The following is a 24,824-nucleotide window of genomic DNA, read 5'->3' on the forward strand; positions in this document are numbered from 1 at the left end:
CTTTCGTTTTTCGGCCAGCAGTGCATTGTTTGCTCCCGATTATAAATCATTTTTGCGGGAACAAAAGGGTTAAGCGAGGAATAATATAATATGAGCGCTTCGACTTCTGGAATAATTTTCAAATTAAAAACGAAAAATGAGAACGACGCTGAACGAAGATTAATTGAATTTTCAATAAATCACATTAACCTAAATGCATTTTTAGTACGGATAGAGCCTAACGTGCATAACCATCAAAGCTTTTTAATATTATATCAAAAGCTCTTTGACTTCAACGTTCAAGCAAGCTAAAAAGCATGTGAGAACTTGTACCTAATGAATAGAATATTATGTATGTATAACATCTGGAAAACCAAGCTTGGTAAAGGAGGCATTCAAAGCTTCAAAAGAATTCAAACATTTTATTTGTTTTTTTATTCATAGCATTCTATTTACGAAAATCAAAGTAAATTCGTAAATTGCGTTTTTTATGGAGATGCATTCGTGATATAATATGATAATTATTCAAATCAAGAGATCAAAAAAGCGTGTAAAAAATGGCTTATAATAAATTAACAATATTGCCTCGATCTGCTGACGTTTTACTAGTAACACAAAAGAAAAAGTTTCACAAGTTAATACATGTAGAGATCGAATTTTATTACAATCACACTAAATTATAATTTAGTTACCACTTCAATAGTTGGACCACGAATTTAACCAATATATTACATTAATTATTTAATCTATTATGTAGTGAATTGAAAACGTATTTGAGGAAGTATAGCATGTTGTATTATTAAGTTTGTGTGATTGTAATAAAGAGAGTTAAAAAAATTTACTGTTATAACTGTTTAACAGCTTAGCTTGTGAGTTGTGAAGGGGCGGTAGAAAGACAAGTTTGGATAGATAGCCGTTATCGCTTCAATCTGAAACAAACTGAATTCCAATGTAATTTTTGATGAATTCGTTCAAAATTAAACTCCTCTAGCTTCGTGTCAGAGACATTCACTTACTTTAAAGTGAGCTAAGCCCCGTATGTCGGTAAGATATCAAAGTGGACTGATAAGTTTGAATGATTCAAAATCAGGTCACAATTTTTTGACGGCAGGAATGTCACTGAACCAAGAGAGTGAAAATTGTAAAAATAAAAATAAATTGTATATATTATATGTGGTTAGCATATTATGCTTTCAAGCAGAGTGATCACGGGTTCGAATCTCACTAAAGTCCCACTGCTGGCCAGACCTTAATTTGTGACTCCAAGGTCGATAGTTTCTTATCAGAGTTTTCCAATTTTTCTGATTTTCATTGAAACGGTTGCGATAAAATTGGCACCTCCTTCTTACATCTCAAGTTATTCAGTGTCTTGAGGTTTGCCAATTTTACTATAAAATGCTGCAATTTTTTTCCATACATGTCACTGTGGTTGTTTGTACGAATTTACATTATATAAAAATGATTATGTACATACGTATATTGAATATATTGTATCTGTATAAAAGCAATAATCGCTTTGGAGCGATCTGTAAAGGCGAGTGTTCATGTTCCATGAAATAAAATAAAAAATATAAAAACAGAATAGATGCTTTTTTTTGCACGGAAAAGTATGGAGATTTCAATACATAAATATCACAACTTCATAAGTGCAGAAGATCATGCCGTGAATACTGACAAGAACACACAAGCTTATTTGTACGTGAACGGCCGAGCTAGTCACTATCACAGCCGAAGAAAGATAGTACGGGGAGGGGGGGTTGGATTGTAGGGGGGTTGAAATAAACCATAAGGGATTTAAATGCTGAAACTACTAATGAAAATAGCTTCGGGTGTTGTTCATGTATCAATTCCTTTCCAAAACCGCCCGTTAAAATATCAACGGTCACTACACTAGAATTTTATGTTGTTATTTTTGTATATCTATAGAAAATGATTAATAGAGGTATGTCGGATCAATGAAAGTTTACAAGCCTCTGTATTTGAAGTGTTCTATGTACAGTTTTCCAGCTGACAAAGCTTTGCCCCTATGAGCAAGGGAAAGTTTCGGTACACGACCGCACTCTGAATAACGGTTTCACTGCAAGTATTCGCATTAACGAGTGAAACTTTTCACGTCATTGAAAACAATATGCAGGCGTCGTAGTGTCCTTTTGTTGGCCACCCTCCATGGAGGGATGCTTTCCTCTTAATGTGCGACGTGCTTGCATTAGGGAACCGCTTTTCCCGGACAAAAGGACGAGGAAAGTCGGGGAAAAATGGCAAGCGACCACCGGTGCTTTCCAGATCGCCCGGTGCAATTTTTCTTGGATTACTCGCTACGGTATTCCCTTGCCACTTGTCCGGACACTTTTCTTACCGTTCCGTTCTTTTCGCGTGAATTTGTTCCTGAATATCATGGGTACCTATGTAGTGTGACAGCCCGTTATACGCTCCGTGAATTCTTGCTCCAGAGCAGAATGTGACTTGAACGAAAGTGCATTTATCAACGACGCGTCAAAATATAATTCGGGTCGCTTAAAAACGAAAAATTGCTATTTTAATTATAATACAAGACTTAATGCAAGAATCTTAATAAATTAATGAATTTATAAGTATATAATAAGCTTATTGTAAAAAACTAAATGTATGTAAGCTTATTGTAAATCATATTAACAATTAGATACAACATAACTTCTTATTGAATACTTATCTCGCAGATAAAACCCAGTGAAGAGATATACTTTTAGTCGTGAAATGTCAGATCTGACATATTTGGCCAAAAATCAATATATATCGTATATTACCCTACAAGAAGCTACACGCCAAATTTGAAATTTATATATACATATGAGAGTTAAAACTATAAATATTTATATATTAGAGATAACGAGAACATATAGAGCAAATTTTATAAAATATAGAGTGAATTATAGGCGTTTAAACAATTAAAATCTGATATGACTATATCAAGGCAAACAGGTTGGAAGACACGGGACGAACGCTTGTTAAACGTCAGTAAGGTTTACGGGCCCCGTTTTTAAAACGCGTTGTATACGATATTTTATCTCCAACGTAATGGCAGACGATACATTAACGTATATTGATGACCAAAATGAGCAATATGGCAAAGTATGAAAACGATCGGATAAGAGATAAGAGATATAAAAAATGACCACTAACACGAAAACCATGTGAATTGCAAAGGAGGTATGTAAAAAGGACACGAATCGGTTTGTGTAAGTGCACGATTTAAGTATCCATCAGGCCACTAGTATTGTTTATTTTTGTAGTACTGTTTAATTATGTGTTTCTAAAATCTTAAATATTTTACTCCAACTATGTATGTATGTTTAGTAACAATAGATGAAGTTTTGTGATCATGCGAAAATTCGAACTCGAGATTTTGACTGATTCTAACTCTGGGTCTGTGTATTTTGGGGATTTTTTGGAGGCCGTTAAACCTATCGAACTGAAACTCAGTATCGGTTTCTGAAATGTTAATCTATACGATGTAAATTTTATTCAAATTATTCAGTTGACCCGAAATGGTACCACCTTTTATTGGTGTCCTCGTTTTTTTAAGTTTTTGGATTAAATTATCTCCCAAGCCGCACAACGGATTCAACGGTTTTTACATGTAATAGAATAAATTTAATACAATGATATTTTTGAATTATTTTTACCTCAAATGGAATTAGTACTTTTACTCTAGAGAATCGAGATATTTTAAGTTTTTCTCGTAAACCTTTGGGTGTATTGAACGAAACTTTCATATCTAGAAATTTATTTTATTTGTTAGAATAATTGACAACACATACAAAGGTTTTATTAATTTTTTGGGCTAAATTAATCATTTTAAAATAAATATACATTCCGAAATTAGAAGAAAATCATTCAAGAATGGAAAGGATAATTTTTAAAAATGCTCTCTCAATAAATGATGCGTTATATTAGAGAGTGGCGGAATTCCAATTTTCAGTTCCGAAAACACTATTTCTGTTGGGCTTACAAAATCGTTTTTATCGCTTTTTTTAATTCAATATGTCTAGAATCTCGCATAATTGTATTTTTAAATATCTTCAAACGCAAAATATTATAATTAATGTTTTGCGAAATAATTCTCGAAATTAAGAAAGGTGAACTTACTGTCTAAGCTTGATCTAGTACGTGACAAATTATTATATAAAATGATGTATTATAGTATATAATAATGTAATATATTGTTCCTAGGGAAATCTTCAAATGAAATGATGGATTAAGGTGTCAGAAATTGCATTTTATATCAGTAATATGTTTACCAATAGCTGCATTTAAAAACAAATTAAAATGAAGAAACAAATATTTCAGTCAAATTATTTTATTACGTGATAAATTTCTTTGTAGATTAATTCCTAATATAACATCTCTAAGCTGAAATATATTTATCGTATGCGCTTAAATTTATGACGGTAAAAAGTTTTGTAAATATGATCAAATTAAAACAATTTCCATTATTTTACTTTACACACTGACACATTTTCTAGATATAATTTCGCAAATGAGTCATTAAAATATCCATTTCCTTAAACATGTAAGGCGAATCGTAAAAAATGGATAAGTGCGAGATGAAAACGGTTTATGCAAATTTAAACGACTTTCTTCTTTTTCTCTTTTTGAACATCTTCCATGGAGATATATGTATATTGTTGGTAAAGTCGCGCAACGGGTTAAAACGACAAACTTTATTTTTCAACCACGCCTTTCCAATTAACACTTTGCGCACGAAGCCTTTAAACTCTCCACTTAAAATTAGATAAAACACAGCCGCATAATATAAAGCTAGCACCGTTTTATACATCATTACAAGCAGTAAAATTTCTTCGACCTAGAAATAAATCACAGACTTTCGATAAAATCATATGTGTGATAACATATATTGATATTTTTTAACGTAGAATATAATGTAAAATATTATATAAGTATTATGGAAGTATTCTATTCATGAATCAATCACTAAGCATCCGATATTATCTCTAGTATAATATAATAATCAAAGATCGGCGCTCAGCGTGCAAAATTCACTATTGTTAACCTTTTTTTTGCTCTTTATCTTTGTACGAGTATGTTGATAATGGGCAAACCCTCTTTCCTGGAAAATAGCACTGTTGCGCCGAACCTTAATAATAATACTCGGTACCCCGTTGTAGCTGTATTATTAGTTTAGCAAAAATAAATACTTTATACAGACACTGGCGGTTATTTTTGTTAAGTCCAACGATGTGATGAATCATAATTTTTTACCATCGTTAGCCCGGATAGTAGTAGTATACTCTTATATTTATTAATTTATTTTGCAAACAAAATAACGCCGCACCGAAATGTTTGCGACATGCGATTTTGTCCACGTGGAAATGACGGGACACCACAATACTTAAGACCGTAATAAACGAAACCATTGTTAATTTGTACAAGACAATGGCGGCAATGATCAAATAGATGAATCTTTTTAAAACAGCAACTGTGGTATTTTCACTTTCGCAAAAAATCCTAAGCTGTTCTTCGCTTAAACACAACATAAGAATCCACTTCGACCTCCGTGATTTTTTTAATAAATGAAAGACATTACATTTGACGACCCACATGTAGTATAATGCACGCCAAAGAACTTCATCTTGATTCATAGCCTGTTGTTCCTTGTGTGTGCGTGTGTGGGTGTGTGGGGTGGGACGGGGTGGGTTGACTTGAGCCCTAGTCGCGCCACTCAATGAATATAAAAACTTATGAAAACAAATTCGAGGTCGTAACGCGACAGTTTGTCGAGAGCCACCGAACAAAAGGGGTGGAAGAGTATAAAAGGTTTATTATTAAGGGTTAACATATTTGCTGCTCGACTGTCTCCACCCCCTTGAGAATTTTCCGCGAGGAAGGAAGACGCACCGAAACGGGGATGGCTGCTAAGGGATGAGGCCCTTTTCTTTCTTCGGTCTCATTTTTTATTGCCGCTCGGAAACTGGACATGAACAAATGCTCATATATAAATTATCAAACTGAATTTTGCGTGTGCGTGGGTGGACCACGCGATATTTTCGAGATCGCCTTGACCTTAACCCCCATTGTTCCATTTTCTAGATTGGTATGCTGGATATTTATGTATATTTTCTAAAAATTCAAATACATATACAGATATACATATGTAAGATACACATTGATATTTGGCATTTGCTAATTTATGGAATTTGGTATTGATTTGCATTGCATATTATTTTTTTTTTTTCATTTCACTTACATACAATATATTTAAAAGCAATTTTATTCTGTTCCAATGTCACTATTGATATTTTTAATATATACATTTGATAATGACCACAATCAGTATAAAGAAAATTATATATGAAGGTTAAATTATGTATTTTAGCTTAGCATACATAGGTAAAAGCTATAACAAATAAATTAACATAATTTTAATCAGCGGAGTAGTCTATTCTGCTAGTTAAAATGGTGTTAATTTATTTGTTCAGAGCTATTGTTGGAACTAAATCAATTTTAATATTCAGTATTAAAATTTGTACTGAAAAGTCAAAATTTTCATATTTCTTCAATGTTGACTTTCTATATGTATGTGTATGTATTATGAATCAGATAATAAATCAGTAGAAGCAGATAACAATTTTATACACATTATGGATTGCAATTTACCATCAAATTGCATAACCAGCAGAATAGACTAGTGGCTAGCATATAATGCTATGTACAGAGTAGTCACGGGTTCAAATCCCATTGGTTTCTGCTGGCTAGACCATGGATTTGTGACTCCAGGTCGATCGTTTCCTATCAGAGTTTATCTGATTTTTCCAAAAAATTGGCAATCTTACCCATTTTCTTGCAAATATCGAGTTTTCAGCAATCTCGAATTTCGCTGTATTGTATAAAACGCTGCAAATTTACAAATTTGACCATAGATGTCTGTGCGGGTGTTAATTGATTTGTATTGTATTTACTTTGTATAATATTTTTATCAAATGTACAATGTTTTTGGCCAGGAAGGCGTACTGCATTACCTGTTAGGCCTTCCTGGTATAGATTAAAAATAAATAAATAGAAATGAAATTCAACTTTTTACTACTTATGAATGTGCATATAATCCTGGATGCAGAGGTTTCCAAATGATACACGTGGAGTAGCTTAGACAGTGTTTATTCGTACGTCTTAATTTCGTGCCAGTCTTATGGCAAGTGACCCCACATATGTATGTACATATGTACATATGTATGTACGCTTCGCACCATGCCCATTCGCTAATCACACACTTGCATGTTCAAAAATATTTCGTACATGTATGCGTTTCCCATTATGAAGAAAACTTTAAATCTGACATTTTATATATCAAATTTACGGTGTTTTTGAGTGATAAATATTCCGAAGTTAACATTTATCTCAATACATATGTATATGTACATATGTTTATTATATGCATTGGCGCTTACTCAAACTAACTACATACATATATGTAAATGGTATGCCTAAATATAGTTTGTTTGCGTTTCATATATATGTACAAATACATATGTATATGTATTTAAATTCCAACATTCCTGAAATTTAATCCAATTTCAACATTTTGAACCGAATTTTACAGTACATACCACGAATTATACTGTCGAAAGCATTCCTTTATATAATAGTTTTGTGTTTTTAATTTTAACTAGGACGAAATAACATAGCTTAAATTTTCATAGAGTTTTATAACTTTCCATATTTTTACTGCATTCAGTGTGGTTTTTCGTTTTTCAACCGATCGCTAACCAATGCTTTAATAAAATTTCATTATATTATATTATGGTTCATAAAAATTTCGATACAGAATCATAAAAATAAAATTTTATATGATAGCAAAGTTATGAGTTTCGTAATAAATAATGTAGTAATAATTAATCAAAAGTATATATTCGTATTTTTCATAGTATCATGATAATATTGACGTATATAATTATGGGCATTATTACCCAAAAACATTAAAAATATAAATCATAATAATTTTTCGGAAAAAATATATAATACATACTAATACGACTCCATAAAAGCTTTTAAGATCGTACGATAAATTTAACCGTATAGATGGCATCTGGGTAATAGGCCCCATACATATTTTTAACGATACGAAATGCCATCGCCATTACCAATATGGCGATTCAAAATTTTAACAATATTGATTTTAGAACAACGCAGTTCAATGAACCTCGTTTTACTTTACCCAAATGTACCTATACATATATATACATACATACATTCGTAAATAAAATCCAGATAATGCTAACAAAACCGCATTGTTCCCTTACGGTTGCTAGTTTTTCGGGAAGCTGCGCGTTTAATTAGAACGAAAAGCTCATTTGGAAAATTGCCCCTCGTTTTGCAACAGACTTGACGGATATTATGATAATCGTCGTTTTCAAAACGTCCCTATTTTCGTTTCATTCTGTCGACATTTTGCGAGCTTTAAGCTCACGCTCGTCACATTAATAATATTTTTTTCGGCAATGCTCAGCGCCCCTTTTCAAAAATTCTCGCAACAAAAAAAGCCACTTCATAATTGTTTTCGTCGAATCGTGCGAAATTTAAGGATTTCGGCTTATTTTTTTGCAGAAAAATTAAAAAAATAAACGGCAAAGTCGATAAAGAGTCCGTCTCTATTAATAATTTAACAAGATAGAAAATTTTCACTACCAAATATTCAATCCGATAAAAAGCTTTGAACTCCTTCGTTGCACTTAAATATTAAATTCTAGTTAATATTTAAGCCGGGTAGGCTTCGCTCAGTGTTTGTAATATAAACAGCTTAAACATGGCGAATCTAATAGTAAATATTCATTTATTTTTTTATTAAATATATTTGAATCGAAAAAAATGTATATTCAACCAATCGTATCAACATAGAAACTGACTTTTTTTCAATTTCCAACCAACTATAGTTACAAACTTACAAAATCTCTTTCGAAATTTTATATTAGATGTATTATATATTATACCAGAATTCGGTGGCTCCCCTGGCGCCCCCCGTCCCCCGTCCCCCGTCCCCATGTCGTCATGGAAATTTTGACTCGTTTTCGAAGTTCCCAACCATTTTCCAACCAACAATATTTACTTACATACAAAGTCTCTTTCAAAATAATATATTGTAACGTGGAGATTAGGCCACTGGTTTACCAGCACAGATCACACGTTCGCGCCAAAAAGACCTCGGCCAATGAAGAAGCTGTATACAACAGCCAATAAGGTCTCGCGATCCATCGACCAATGGTATCTCTATGCTGAGAGCTAAGAGTACACGCCGTGTATAAATATTCTGTGCGTTTGTTCCGTGATACATTCGGATGGATCAATATTAAACTACCTCTACCACTGATAATTGAGTTTTATTTCGATCTATGGCACATTCTATACATCCACGCTACACTATCAAGGCCAAAAATGAAAACTACGCTTTGAAATTGTAGTAGTGATGATGATTTTTATTAAGTAAGATGTTTTAAATCAAAATCATTTCAGATTGTTTAAAATTGCATCATATAAGGTTGAAGTACATATTATATAAGTTTACAAAAGCACTTACTGTGATATAGATGTGACTGTTGTATGGAAGATACTACAGATATGGAGTCCATGTCCAGTCCATCGCCTCCCAAGGTAATGGTGGGAGTACCATCAGTCGTCGAATCAGATAAATTTCCTCCAATTGATGTGGCCCCACTCTCTCGATCGCTGCTACCAGTCACTAAAAAATGATAAACGAAGAAAATGAACAAATGTTAGTGTGAAAATCGGGCATATCGCACCGGATTGAAAATGTGTGTCGCACGAATGAGAGTGGAAGGAAAACGATTTTCCGCGGTGGAAAACCGCCCTTATTGAAATTGGCGAGCACACAGGCCTTCGGTAATCCCGTCGCACATTCACACGCCGTTCGCACAAAACGACCAAACAGTTAAATCGCGAACTGAATCGACAAAAATCCACGATCGGAAAATATTCAAGAGCTTCAAGCCCACTCGAAATGTGCTGGAATGGTTTCGTTGCTTTATTTTATAGAATTTTTCCGGGAGTATGTTTATGAAAGTTCATCGAGCGTTCTATCAGTCGAACGATTGGTGTAAAAGCTCCATGGTTAGGCAAGATAAAAATATTCCCAATGCATTTATACGGTTTATATTACCGGGCTTGACAAAAGCCTATAAAAAACACAATGAAAATATTATGCGCGGTATGCAAATGGAAAGCATACATTTCGGATTTTATATTGCGACATTACACATTTTATGCCTTGAAATTTTCACGCTCTATAATTCAAAAATAAAATGAAGCAAAATATGCAATCTCAACATCAATTTTGTCGCAATTCCCAGTTGTATTTCAGTTTATCTATAAAATCCCCATACGAATTTTTACGAGCTGCATAATGCATTATAATGTCACACAGTACGAAATTACATCGTTAAAAATTTGGCATATGAATTGCTATTGAAAATAATACACTGTTTTATTTAAATAATAAAACCATACATACAAAAGTCCACTTTTTTATTATTCAAGAAATATCACGCAAAACATGCAATATAATATGTACTTTGCGATTAACAATATTTAAAAATACTAGTGGCCTGTAATACTTATATTCCGCCTTTCCGAGATTTTGGACATATCGAATTAAAATAAATAATAACATAAATTATAATAATTTGTTTATTAAGTCGAACAGGAATAGTGTTTATGGAACTGAAAATTTGACTTTCGAATATAACGGCTCATATGAACTTATTTATTTATTTAAAGTTTAGACCATTGTGGCATTAGGAAATGAAATTGGTTTCCCGCAAATTTGAACTATTATCATCTCGAGTGTGTTGAATATTACAAAATGCTACCTATTATCATATATTTCTCACCAATTTGATGTGTATCAAATTTTTTTTGATTTTCAAAGTCTCTATTATATTCTATTGTCTACGTTTAAAAATTGTTAGTACGTACATATGTACAAAAATAATCTAACCATATGTACATATGTGTCATTTTGGAAAGATTCCTGTCATGGCACATATGATGTATGTATGTTATAAAAATAAAAATAAAATTAAGGTATTTTTGTCTAAATATTTTTTTTTCTCTTCTCTATTATATTTTCGTCCATTGTGGTTGCATTAGGAATTCCTGTAACGCTACAATGTTCCAGTCTTATGTAAATTAGTCAGCAGAATAGCTCGGTCATTAAGCTTCTACCTAACATCGAGAGGCGCCTGGTTCGATCCCATGAGCTGTCCTCGATTGAAAAGAATTTTTCCGAGTATATCTGTAGTGCTGCTGGTCAGACTTGGATATTTGTGACTCCAGGTTGATCATTTCCTATCAGAGTTTGCCAATTTTTCTAATTTCATTTTTGAAATGGTTCCCGATTAAATTGGCTAAAAACCTTCCTACCTACTATGTATGTCACCACTATTTGAGTATGATTAATGTAAAATAAAATTTATGTACAATTCATAGATGTCTCGTTAATTTGCGAGTTTTTCAGTGTCTCGTAATTCAGCGACTTGTATAATAAAAAAAAATGCTGCAATGTTTCTAATTGACCAGGAAGGCGCATTGGGGTTACCTGTAAGGCCTTCCTGGTATATATAATATGTAAAAAAATAAATAAATAACAAACGCTATTTATATTATAACATTAATATTTAGCATAAAACAAAGAGTTATGTACATACCTCTAACACCACTATCAGCACTGCAACTTCCTCTATCACCAGGCGCCAAAGCCAGCCCCATAGTAGGTCCTAAAAGTCCACCGGAAGCTGACCCTCCCGGTGTTAAAGCTCCTCCACTCTGTCTCGGAAGTGAACCAAGACTGTCCTGATCAGAAACCCATCCTCCAGCTTGAAGCTGTCTCCGAGCCTGTCGAGAAAAACAAACCAAATCTATCAAAAACCTCCATCAACAGTCAAAACTGCACTCCACAAAAACAATAAACAAATGCATCAATGATACGATCCAGATGAATGAACATGAACTGAAGCACCGTACATTTAAGAAACCATAACCCACGACCGAAAATAAACTGGTTCGATAGTTTTAGCGTTTACGGCACGTGATATGGTACTTTCGGCGAATTGGGTCAAAGGTGGTATCGGCCGATACCGATGAAATAACTGTCCGATAACCTATTAGCCCCGGCTAAATTGAACAAACTCGGCACTGTTTTCCTTCCTCCGCTATTGACGGCCAGATGAAGATTGTGTTAACCGTCGATAATATATTTGCGTTTGTGAATGCGAACGCGTGTTTTTCAGGAAACGGCGTGCATTATTGAAGCGGTAGGTGAGCTTTTCAGGTGGCATTACGACAAAATCCCGGTTTATAAGCCAAATACATGCTGAGTTTCCGAGGCTCAACGTAAATAAATTATCACATCATCCCCTCGTGGCACACGTGGGGAAACAAGACACCCCCATCCCCGAGTTGTCGTTTCGTCGCAGTGACCATATTTTACGCGAAACCGTGACGCGAGGCAAATTCGACTTTTAAATTCGTAAAATTTTCATCCGTCCCGCTAAATTAAAGCGGCATTTCTGGCAAGTGTGTAATACGTCAAAAGTAAACGAGTGCTTTATTATCTCGTTGATATTTATTGCGTGTATGTGTATGTTAGATGTTGCACTGTGGTTGTTTGATACTTTATTCTCTACTTTTGAACTTTGCGATTCCACTTTTCTCAAGGGGTATTTATGCAGCAGACAATGGGGAAACAAAAACAGACAAAAACGAAAACAAATCCCTTCCTTTGTATGCAGTATGTACATACATATATAAACATCTACAGTAAAATCGTCTACTTTGGTATTGTTTTTATTTAATTACTCGTGCACGTTCTACTGAAAGACGTACAGTTTCACACTATCTTATATGTTGAAATAATAATAATAAATGAGTACGTACATATGTATAAAAATAGCTTAAAAAACATGTGTTCAAATTGGGTACTTGCATTATTAATTTGAAGACTTTTTTTAATACTAAGACGTAGACAAGCCAGGGCTTACTCTTATTATAAGAAATGTTTTTCCCATTGATTTCAATGGGTGTTTTCGAAAAGGAATTGATGCACAAATTAAAATAAAGTTATATGTTATATATAAATATAATATAAGGTAGTTTATAGGCGCGCATTGATAACTGGCTTACCTCGATAAAATAAACGAATTTTTGTTATTAATCCACAAGAATAGTCGAAATATGATTTTTCTAGGTGGAATTTTATTTAATTCTCATATAAAGATAATTTAATATATTATCCCTATTAATTCAATTCGGATTCGTGTAAATACGAGTAAACACTAGTAAGAGCTTTTTGTTCGAAATTTTACCGATTTAAAGTTCACCACAAATCCAATTAACCCTTTTAAACGAAATCAAAAAATAATGTGGCCAGAACATCTTAATAAACATGTTCCAATAGAAAATACTCAATATAATACAGTATTAACAGTGTGAAAAAATCCCAAGTGAAAGTGCGTATTTTTGATTTTTGATTTGAAATGGACGACTATTTAGAGAGATTTGAAAGCTGAAAAGTACTACAAATGTAAGATAAAATACCCGACTGTAGATTTCAATATTCATTTTGAACAGAAAATGAACAGATTTTGAGAAATCCACCGAACAACACCAAGATATAGAAAAATCGCGCGATTTAAAAAACACATATATCTCCGAATCTCGAGCCAATCAACACTTTTTATTACCAGATTCGTATTCACTGGGCATAGATCTATAAGAAAAGTCATATCTCGTCTCTGAAACATTTTTCGTTAAATGTTTCAGAGACAACATAAACATTAAATTAAGTATTTTAAAGCAAAAAATCACAATCAAAAGAAAAAAGCATTTGACTATTGATTTCAATATTCACTTTTGCCAGAGCAACACTAGATTTTGAGATAAAAACTGTAAATATTTTTTTAAACGCACATATCTCATACACGAGAAAAAATCACAAAATATCAATGTCATATTCGAATTCAGTGGGTCAAATTTATTGAAGATTGAATAGTTTCCGTTCCGTATTTTTTTTTGCTGCTCACTGTAATCAGAATGTTGTATTACAATAATTTGCCATCCACTCAGGTCATTGAAGTTTTATCATGCGAAATGTACACATAGTCTTTTGAGAAAGAATATCCTATTAAATTAGCCTACGTGCCTTATGGTAATTGAAGAGAATAATAATAAAATATCAAAATGAGTCGATGATATACATATGCATTTGATTATTATTTCTATGAAACCGTATTTATTAATTAGTATGGCAATCAGTGAAGCACAATTTCAATTTCAATTACAATATGCACAATTTCACTTACAATATGTATGTATGTGTGTAAAACTCTTCGTGTATACTTTCCAAAACTTGTATTTTTGCACAGATTATAAAAAACCATACTGTGAAATATTTTAATTCAGTTAAAAGTACACATATGTATAGGTAGTTACATTTGTTCCAAGTAGTATTTCAACGCAAACTCTCATTAAGCCCGGCCAATGCCCGGCTAGCAGGCACAAAAAATAAATGTCGACGATACGTCATAATAATTCGACCGATCTGGTGGCGGTTTGGCTAAAAAATTGGTTAATATAATATATCGACGCAGTTATCGAAGAAGTGAGTCGGTGAACTTTCGGCGATGTTATTTTACAAGTTCCGGTTCCGGGTTATCAATCTCCTTTGATAACTTGGACCGAACGCGAAAGGGTGTTTCTCAAGATATTACCTCGTATATACGAAAGGGTTTCGATTGCGTTATTCGTCTAACATACGACCGTCCATTAGGTATAATTGTTTTTGGGATCGGAGGGGAAAGGGAATCGATAAAACTGACTTCTGCACCTTAATAAACGGCCGCAGATCAAAAATACTCCAAATACACCGCCAACAGCTCGATAAAGTATCTCAGAACCTTTGATTATTATTTTTTTGTTTAAACTTGACCTGAAATGATTTGCATGGTATTATTATATAAAAGAATGTTCAGAAGCAGGGTGCCACGTCAAAATAAACAAATTGATATCATTATACTAGCAGTAAAATAAGTGAAAACCACAAATTTTCAAGAAATTGTACATATTCTAACACATACATACATGAAATATTAATTGGTAGGAAAAGAATACATAAAATTGTTCGTGCCGAGCCTGGCGAGTCAACGATCTATTTCGAATGTGCGCTCCTATTGGAAAATTCTTCATTCAAAATTTCATACAAAAACAAATAAAAGAGAAAGATAACACTCAAGTGTTCTCGACATGTTTCGACAACTTTCAAATATTTCCATATAGACACTATGTATGTACATATATAGACAAATATACTTCAATGTATCAAATGTAATTAAAGTTCCTATGTGCGTATATATGAAAAAAATGTAAGATCGTTTAATTTTAAAACTGCGGAACATGATTTCCAAAATTTTGACTTTTATACCGCTTTTTAGACTTGGACCGAACTTTTTCAAAAAACTTACTTTTTTCTTTTAATTTTTAACGTAAAATACGTATGTATACATAAGTATTACGAATATATGTTACCGTTTGCTTGGGAATGGAACTTGAGAAATATATACTAGAATGGTTTGCGGTTTCAATCCCTTAGGAATTGAAAAGGAATGAAATTTTGTTAGAATGGATAAATAATTTTTTATATGAAGCAAAATCGAATAACTATAATTAATTATCAATGAAAATGATTCATCATAGTTTTAATACTATTTATAATACAAAAATTTGATGTACATATACATATGTATACAAAATTGAATAAAACTTTCAGTAAACTAAAAATTCAATTGTATGGAAATGCTGCATACATACATACAATTACATGTATGTATTCATATATGAATACACTTAAATATATGTAGATTCTATATTTATGTACCTGCATATTAAACAACATACATATGTATTGTAGTTGTAATGTACATACCTACATATTGTAGTTCTGAATCATTGAACACTAGTGGTTTTACACGGCTTTGTTCGGTATTTGTTATGTAAACCGCTTAAACATGGCTAATCTAATAGTAAACGTTTATTTGTTATTCTATTAAATTTATTTGAATCGAAAAAAAATGATATTTAACGACAGTCGGCTGAAATCGGATTTCGAAACCGAAGCTGAACAAAGAATCTGGAACCGGAACTGAAAAAGGAATTCGGACCCAGAAATGAAAATGAAATCTAAATCCGTGACGTTATTATATGAAAAAACTATTCAATAAAATATTTACTATTAGGTGGCCATGTTTAAGCGGTTTATATTACAAATACCGAGCGAAGCCGGGTAAAATCACTATTGGCAGCGTGGTCTAGTGGTGAATGTTGAATTATTTCGTACTTGATGTTACGCGTTCGATTCCCGCTAAGTCTCGCTGTTGGCCAGACCCTGGTTTGTCAAGGTCGATCGTTTCTTATCAGAATTTGCCAATTTTTCTGATTTTCATTGAAACAATTCCTGTAAAAATTGGCGTTTCCTTCCCAATTTTCTGTTGCGAACCTTTAGTTATTGTTATATCTTAGGTTTCGCCATATTGCTCACCATATATGTCTCTGTGGTTGTTTATCGAATATAAAAATTCGTATTGTTACATGAAAGTTATTCATTGTTATTTATCGTATTAATACGATGTTTGTAATATCTGACCATAGATGTCAGATATTGTTTAGATTTACATGTATCTATGTAATAATTATGTGGACCAGGAAGGCGCATTTGGGGTTTACCTGTTAAGCCTTCCTGGTATATTTGTAAAAAATAAATAAATTATGTATACCTATATACATATATGTATATGAAAATGATCTCAGATTTGTATTGATTTTAAAACGACTACCGCCAATAGATATAGAACCACGTTTATTCGATGGGGCCCAACAAATAGACGTTCTTCTACATCAAAGCACCATCATTACAGCCTTATTAAAATCCGGCGAAACGGAGAACAGGATAAAATGTGTTAACAGTGTCGGTAGCGGTTTTGGCATTATTGTCGGCGACAGTCAACCGGAAATAAAGCAAGCGAGCGCAGGCCCTAAACGCGCTTCCATTATACATACATAATATACGTATATATCTACTTTATAGGCCTTATGAAAAACTTTTTTACGATATCACTCAGGCCCCGAGGGGGGGTCGGGTGGTCCTGGGAAGGAAGCGCGCAAATTAAAAACCCCGTTACAGGCCGTAAACAGTGTGCAGGAGACGGCCGCCCTCGAGGCCCTGCAGTATTATTTCACGGCTAAATAAGGGTGAAAATCCTGTACGAGTCGTAAAATGATCCCGGAGAATTAAATTAAATATGCTGAAAATTTAAATTCGAGCGTGTGACTGGGGGTCGCCTTTTGATGCCCCATTTCCGTAATTAAATAAGTGTGTGTGTGTGTACTTTTTTTTCCCACCGGTTCAACTTTTGAATGAGACACGTCTTGCTATACATATATGTATGTATATTTATAAATAAATTTATTTCAGACATTAAAAAGGTCGCACAGCCCTCAAAGTTAGCATTTAAATTAAACAAAGTGTAACGTACACGAGTGGATGTAATTATATAAATGTGAAACTTTTGCCATATGAAAATTTCCTTAATCATATTTAAGTACTTGAATGATTTATTCCACTTGATTTTAATTAAATTATTTAACAGTGGTTAGCGGAATATATTTATCGGTCTAATAAATTATTTACACATAAATGTACGTAGCAGATGTATGTAAATATTATATGTTGTACATTATAGGGATATTCTACTAAAAACATTCCTACAGATGTTCGAATAATAATATGTTTCCAAGAATTTCGTAATAATATTACGCGATCTGATCAATTCCCCGAAATTCAATATCGCATTCACAATATGATTGCAGTAGGATGCAATTTAATATTTCAATAATATACGCCATTTTCAAGCCCATCACATTTCACTGCAACTGAATTTCTACGTATCGCTAAAATTGGAAATACTGAAAAGTTTTCAAAATAATTGAACTGTTTATAATAAATACGAATAATTCTGAGATGTAAATGTATTTAAATGATTCAAACTACACTTATCAGTCATTCGTTTTACCTTCAAAAAATTAATCTCATACATAAATGCAAAAATCCAATGAACGTTTTATATATTTTTATAAACGTTTTATAATCGACTTGGGTATCACTTTTGATCCTCAATTCACCTTTCACAACCACATCAAGGCAATCGCTGACGTTTCCTTTCGTCGACTTGGATTTGTCTTGAGATATGTTAGATTATTCTCCAATCCCTTGTCTTCTCGCTTGCTTTTCAACACGCTTGTTAGAAGTAAGCTAGAGTATAATGCAATTGTGTGGAATCCGCATGAAGCAAACTACTCTCTTATTATAGAAAAAGTGCAAAAAGCATTTCTTCGTTTTCTTTATAAGAAAGAGTATGGGTACTACCCATATCTCTATCCTACTCCTTTCCTTTTGGGCATGCTTGGGTATAATTCCCTTGAACTTCGGAGAAACTTCTCGTTAATTCGTTTCGTTCTCCAGCTATTGCGTGGTAATACGTCATGCCCGTTGTTGCTGGAACAGTTGGGACTTTATGTCCCTAATAATTATGTGCGTGGTAGACATCATCATTTGATGGTTGTACCTGCTGCTCGCACAGTTCTTTTTCGAATGGCTCCCATTCCAAGAGCTATTCGACTTCTCAATGAAATCGTTGCTGCTGTCCCTGAATGTGATATTTTCCATCTTGGTGAGCGTAGATTATCGGATATTATCTTAACATATTTATCTGGTAACCTGCGCTCATCATTACTTTCTTAATTTGAATGTGATGAATGAGTGAAATCTTAATCTACTCTCTTCCATTTGGGCCTCGCTGTGATTTTATTTTTTATTCATATTTTGTTTTATTTTATTTTACTTTTTCTTTCTCCTTTGTATATTTTTAAAATATACTATTTTAATTTTGTTCAGTGTAAACAAAGAATGGGATTTATGGATTTTATTTTTAATTTTTACACTTTTGTTATTTTTTTTTCTCTCTGAATGATGTATTATTTTCCTTTTGTTACTTTTTTTTATTATTTTATTTTTACCATGTTTTCTGCTTTTGCTTTTTTCCTTTATTTACAGTTTACTTGTTTTTATATCATGTTTTTATATATTTTTCAAATGTAGGCCATTGTGGCGCATTAGGTTCTTCCTGTAATGCCACAATGGTCCAAAACTATTAAATAAATAAATAATTTATTATTATTTTTATTTCAATCAAACATGTATACTCGTCTTTACAGATCGCTTCGAGTGTACTAATACCGATACAATATAATAATACAATTAATACAAGCATTTTTATACAATGCGAATTCATACAAACATCATCCACAGTGACACCTATGGAGAAACTATTGCAGCATATTATTATAGAAATTGGCGAATTGCAAGACGCTGGATAACTTGAGATTTGCAAGAGAGATTGTAAAGGAAATGCCAATTTACATGAACCGTTTCAATAACAATCAGCAAAATTGGCATACTCTGAAAGGAAGCCATCGACCTGAAGTCACAAACTAAGGTTTGGCCAACAGCTACTAGTGGGAATCGAACCGTGACCACTCCGCTCGAAAGAATAATGTGCTAACCACAAGTCCACGCTGCTGGTTATATATAATATATTATAAAAGATATACAATTTCATAAATATCATATCAATTAAATAGTACAGATTCTACATATGTACATACATAAGATATCAAGAACTAAGAGCTAATATATCAACACGTCGATTAACACTTAACAATATGACATTTAATATCAAATATCAATTTGCAATTGGTTCAAATGCAAGAGCGAGAACGTTGCGTGAGTGCTTTGATTATATCGTTTAAGGATTTAAGCCATGAATATAATATAAATTCAAAGCTACATAGTATCGCAAGCTTATTATTCCGTAATTCCAAATTCAAATACTTAACAATATATTAATGTAATACGTGCTCTGAAATATATATTATCTCAATTTAAATAGCACGGAAGCGGCGAGTCCAAATGCAAGAGATTGTTTCGTTTTAGCGAAAAGCTCAAAGTGTTGAACATATCTTTGATCACAAAGGCGGAACAATTCGTTTAAGATAACAATTTTATATTATTATATAATCTGGCCACATATGTACATATGTGCATACACGTGTCGCAAGAATCGTATCGAGGATATTAAATGTTATTTACGTAATGCGAAACTGTTTATCTGCAAGATGCATTCTAGTATGAACACAACTTTGAATGCACAAAGCTCTCGTGTACGGTTGAATGATTTCGCTCGGCTTGGTAAGTTAGTTCGGATTTCTACACATATATCGAGTAACTTTAAAAGCGTAACATATATTTTCCGATACTAAAGTATACACTAATAATCGTTAAATGTACTATATCGATGTATAGTTTTTTCGTTGGGATCATATTACCATTAAGCCAGCAGTTTGGCTTGATGGTAGCGTATATAATTAGCACCACTGAGAACCAAGGTTCGAATCATCAAACTGCTGGTTAGATTTGGGGAGTTTGTGACTCCAAATCGATCGTTTCTATATCAGAGTTTGCCAATTTTATCTGATCATTGCCGAAACGGTTCCTGAAAAATTGGTATTAAATCATTTTCCTGTTGTCACAAAAATCTGTCTGTGTATAATTTGTAATAATTATGCACAGTAATCTGAAATCTATAGATATCTCTATAGACATCTCTATAATTTCGTATTTATTATATGTATGTATAAAAATTGTACACAAAAAAAAATCTAAAAAATAATCCATAGATGTCTCTATGATTATTGTTTCTGATTAATTGTTATATGCTATATATTCTGATTGTATATGTATTATCGTATTTCTGATTTCTGATTGTTTATGTATTCTGTATTTCGTTATCGCACACCCGTCGCATTGGAGCGATCTGTAATGACGAGTGTACATATATTGATTTTAACAATACAAAAATAAAATAAAATAAATAAAAATAAAATATGCCGGGTGAAAAACTGTCGTTCGACGAAATTAATATAGTTTTTGAAGTATGTGGAATGATTATTACGAGGAAAATGGTTTAAATTTTATTAGAATATTATTATATGTATTAACGGGAGGTGTCGCCTTTTCGGGTGCAATCATTCAACTTTATTACACGAATGGGTTGATCTTATTTCGACGAAGTGTTTTTGGTTATGTCGAGAATATCTCTCCAATCTCACAATGTTACTGAAATTTTCGCCAGAAATGAGTTTTATAATGTAATTTACAAACTGCAAACGCCTCTTGAGATAAGTCTAATTAAAACATTTTCTATTTCTTTTTCGTTTCATAAAGAAAATGATAAAAATCAAATCTTTTTTAATTAAATTAAAAAAATTGTATCCGAAAAAGAATAATATTTGTAAAAATCATTTTCTTTTTAGTTTATGTATAAATAGATACATAATGTTGAAATTGGTTCATATTTTTTTTTATTACACACACCATATGTGCCATGACACGAATTTTCCCAAGACGACACATACATATATTTAGATTGTTTTTGTACATAAGCACTAACAATTTTTCAAACAAAACAGTACATATCATAAAATAGAGACCTACATATACGGGCAATCAAAAGAAAATTGATACACAGCAAATTAGTAAGAAATGCGTTATGTAGGTAATATTTTATCAAATTCAAGATGCCAATAACATGAATTTGCGAGAAACTGGGGGAGATTATATCGATTTATTGGATCCGTCACAAGTTTTCTAGCGGAAAATCGGAAAATTCTAACTGCAAACGGTCGATCTGTGTTTTAAAAACCACAAGATCTCGCCAGCAGTGTATTAGGCTGGGACTTGAACCCAAGACCTCTTTGCTATTATTGCAAAAGCACTAGCAGTGCACTACACTGTGGATACATATACATATTTGTATCCACAGATCTTTGGGTTTCAACTCCCTGGCAAAGAGAAGAGATTTATTTCTTGGGAAACATTTCGTAAAATTACTTAGAGGAGAGATTCACAATCCCACTATCCTGGAGAAACTAAAATTCTGGGCCCCGGAAAATCGTAGAGTTTTAAGAAAACATGATATATTTTTGCCAATTAGGGCTAAATCAAACGTGCTCATGAACTCCCCCCTCTCGAGAGCTGTTCGACTCCTTAACTTACTGGCACATTACTTGGATCTATTCGATGCCAGTTATGTTGAGTTGGTGGAACACATCCTAAATAGCACGATATAAATTTTTCAATCTTATTTCTTTGTTTTTATTTTGTGTACATATTTTTTACTTGATTTTTATTATTTTTTTATGATGTTTTTTTATTTATGATTTTTATTATTTTTTTATGTTTTTTTTATTTATGATTTTTATTATTTTTTTATGATGTTTTTTTTGTAATTTTTATGATTTTTATTATTTGTATTATAATCACATTGACGCTTTGGGGCAACCTGTCAAGTCTCTGTGGTATTGATTTTTTTAAATAAAATAAAATAAAATATGTACATACATCATACATATATTTTCAAAATGATTCAGATATCTATTTATTTCTTAAAAATTAATATATATTTAAAATTAATGAATTATTTATTTCTTTGTCCTTAATCAACACATTTGTAAATGTGTTTCTATAGTTCTATATAAACTGCAGAATAGACTAGTGATTAGCATCTAATGATTTGAACAAAGTGGTTACGGGTTCAAATATTTGGTTTCTGATGGCCAGACTTTTGATTTCTGACTATATATGTATGTATAAAATTCTGCAAATTTACATATTTGACCATAAACGTCTTTGTGGATGTTAATTGATATGCATTTACTGAATATCACTGAATTGCTTAAAAAAATGCTGTGAATTTACAAATTTGATCATAGATGTCTCTGTGGATGTTAATTATGTATTTACATCGTATGATAATACTTGTTAGTATCAAAATGTACAATGTTTCTGGCCAGGAAGGCACATTGGGGTTACCTGTTAGGCCTTCCTGGTATAAATAAAATAAAATAGACATACATACTTCGAGAAAATTGAATAATTTTTTCGATTTTGGCCGGGATTTGAGCCTATGACACTTATGTACCTATTGTATTATATGTACATATATAATTATCTATTTTCTGAATTTCGCTGGATTGTTTAAAAATGCTAGAAATTTACAAATTAGACCATAATTATCTCCGGGGATGTTAATTGATATTTACTATTTACATACTTTGTATAATACAAATAATGGCCAGGTATGCGCATTGGTGCCACTTGTTAGGTCTTTTTGATATAAATTGAAAAAATAAAACTTGTTCAAATAAAATAAACTAAATAAAATTTTGGAAATCAATGAATCTGATAAAAAAAAATCAACGAAAAAATGAGTGAGGAATACATATAAAGGAAAATTTATTAAACTTAGAAGAAAATCCTTGGAAACGTTGATGTTTGTTTACCTTAATTAAATGTAATACCCAATATGTTTATTATAATTATATTCATAGTTTAAGCAAGAAGGCCATCAAAGTAAATTAACTAAAATCAACGTTAATTAAATATATTTTGATGGAAAGCGATGAATAACCATTAAGTTTACAACTTCGGGTAAGCTACAAAGTAATTTCACTATTAAACGTTTCGTCTACCATCGACTTCGAAATGGATTTCTTGTACATATTTGGATTGGATTTAAAATTTCACGCTTTTTAAAGGTGTGTATCTATGTGTGTATTTTTATACTAAAAGTCAGCTTTTATCCGGTCACTTGAACTTAATTTTTTTCTTTCTAAATAGTACGGAGATCGTATATGAGATCCTTTGTCCACAGAAAATACAATTTCCCGACGGGAAGAAATTCAATACCGCTCCAAGCACACGGGGAAAATTCAATAAACATCATTACGATTTCATCGACTTCATGTTTCGACTACGGCAAAATAGCATTAAATAATGCACTTACATATATACGTATAATAGACGTCATGAAAGTATACTTTTATATAGTGAAAATTCCGATGTAACGTTTCGTTTAAAACCGTTGTTAGATTTTCAATAGAAAAATAGTACATGAAAAGTAATCGCCAACACTCAATAGTGAAGAGTGAAAGAAGCTTATAGAGCATTTAACCACATTCCCCATGGGTCTACGTGACGAGCCAGAATGTTAAATTACAGAAAACACAAATATCGGAAGGCAAAGATCGAAAATCGAAAGATCTTAAGTCGAAAGATCAAAAAAAAAAGGTGCATGGTAAACGGTACATACTCACGTACATACTCACTTAATTTGCGCGAGCAGGCTTAAGAGGAACAGGCTTTTCCTCCCGTATTCTGCGCGCGCACATTAATACGGGAGGAAAAGCCTGTTCCTCTTGTTCCTGTTGTATCCTGCTCGCGCAAATTAAGTGAGTATGTACCGTTTACCATGCACCCTTTTTTTATCTTTCGACTTAAGATCTTTCGATTTTCGATCTTTGCCTTCCGATATTTGCGTTTTCTGTAATTTAACATCCTGGCTCTTCACGGAGACCGATAAGCGCTTTATATTACAAGTACCGAGCGAAGCCGGCTTAAAACACATGTATATAATATAATTCCAAATATTACATTATAAAATATTCCTTATTATGTATCTTATGATAAAACATATTTTCACAGTTGATTTCAAATAAAGCGCTTGATTCCAAAAAAAAATAAACAAAGCACTCAAGTGAAACAAATAAAGCGCCTAATTCCAAAAAATCGTTGAATTTTTATATAAAAGTACACATGCAATAGCAATAAATCGTCG

The 24,824-nt window shown here is 32.5% G+C and overlaps 1 protein-coding gene across 1 annotated transcript in view; it reads right to left on the bottom strand.

Annotated features, from left to right (window-relative positions):
• Nucleotides 1-24,824, bottom strand: part of Liprin-gamma (liprin protein kazrin) — a 140,778-nt gene that overhangs the window by 68,222 nt on the left and 47,732 nt on the right. Inside the window, exons 5-6 of the mRNA XM_077439256.1 lie at nucleotides 11,691-11,877; nucleotides 9,545-9,706 (exon numbers count right to left, since the gene is read on the bottom strand). Of these exons, the coding sequence (XP_077295382.1) occupies nucleotides 9,545-9,706; nucleotides 11,691-11,877 (349 nt within the window). The remainder of the gene's footprint in view (nucleotides 1-9,544; nucleotides 9,707-11,690; nucleotides 11,878-24,824) is intronic.

The sequence above is a fragment of the Arctopsyche grandis genome, chromosome 10 (assembly GCF_051622035.1).
Source record: "Arctopsyche grandis isolate Sample6627 chromosome 10, ASM5162203v2, whole genome shotgun sequence".
Lineage (NCBI taxonomy): Eukaryota > Metazoa > Arthropoda > Insecta > Trichoptera > Hydropsychidae > Arctopsyche > Arctopsyche grandis.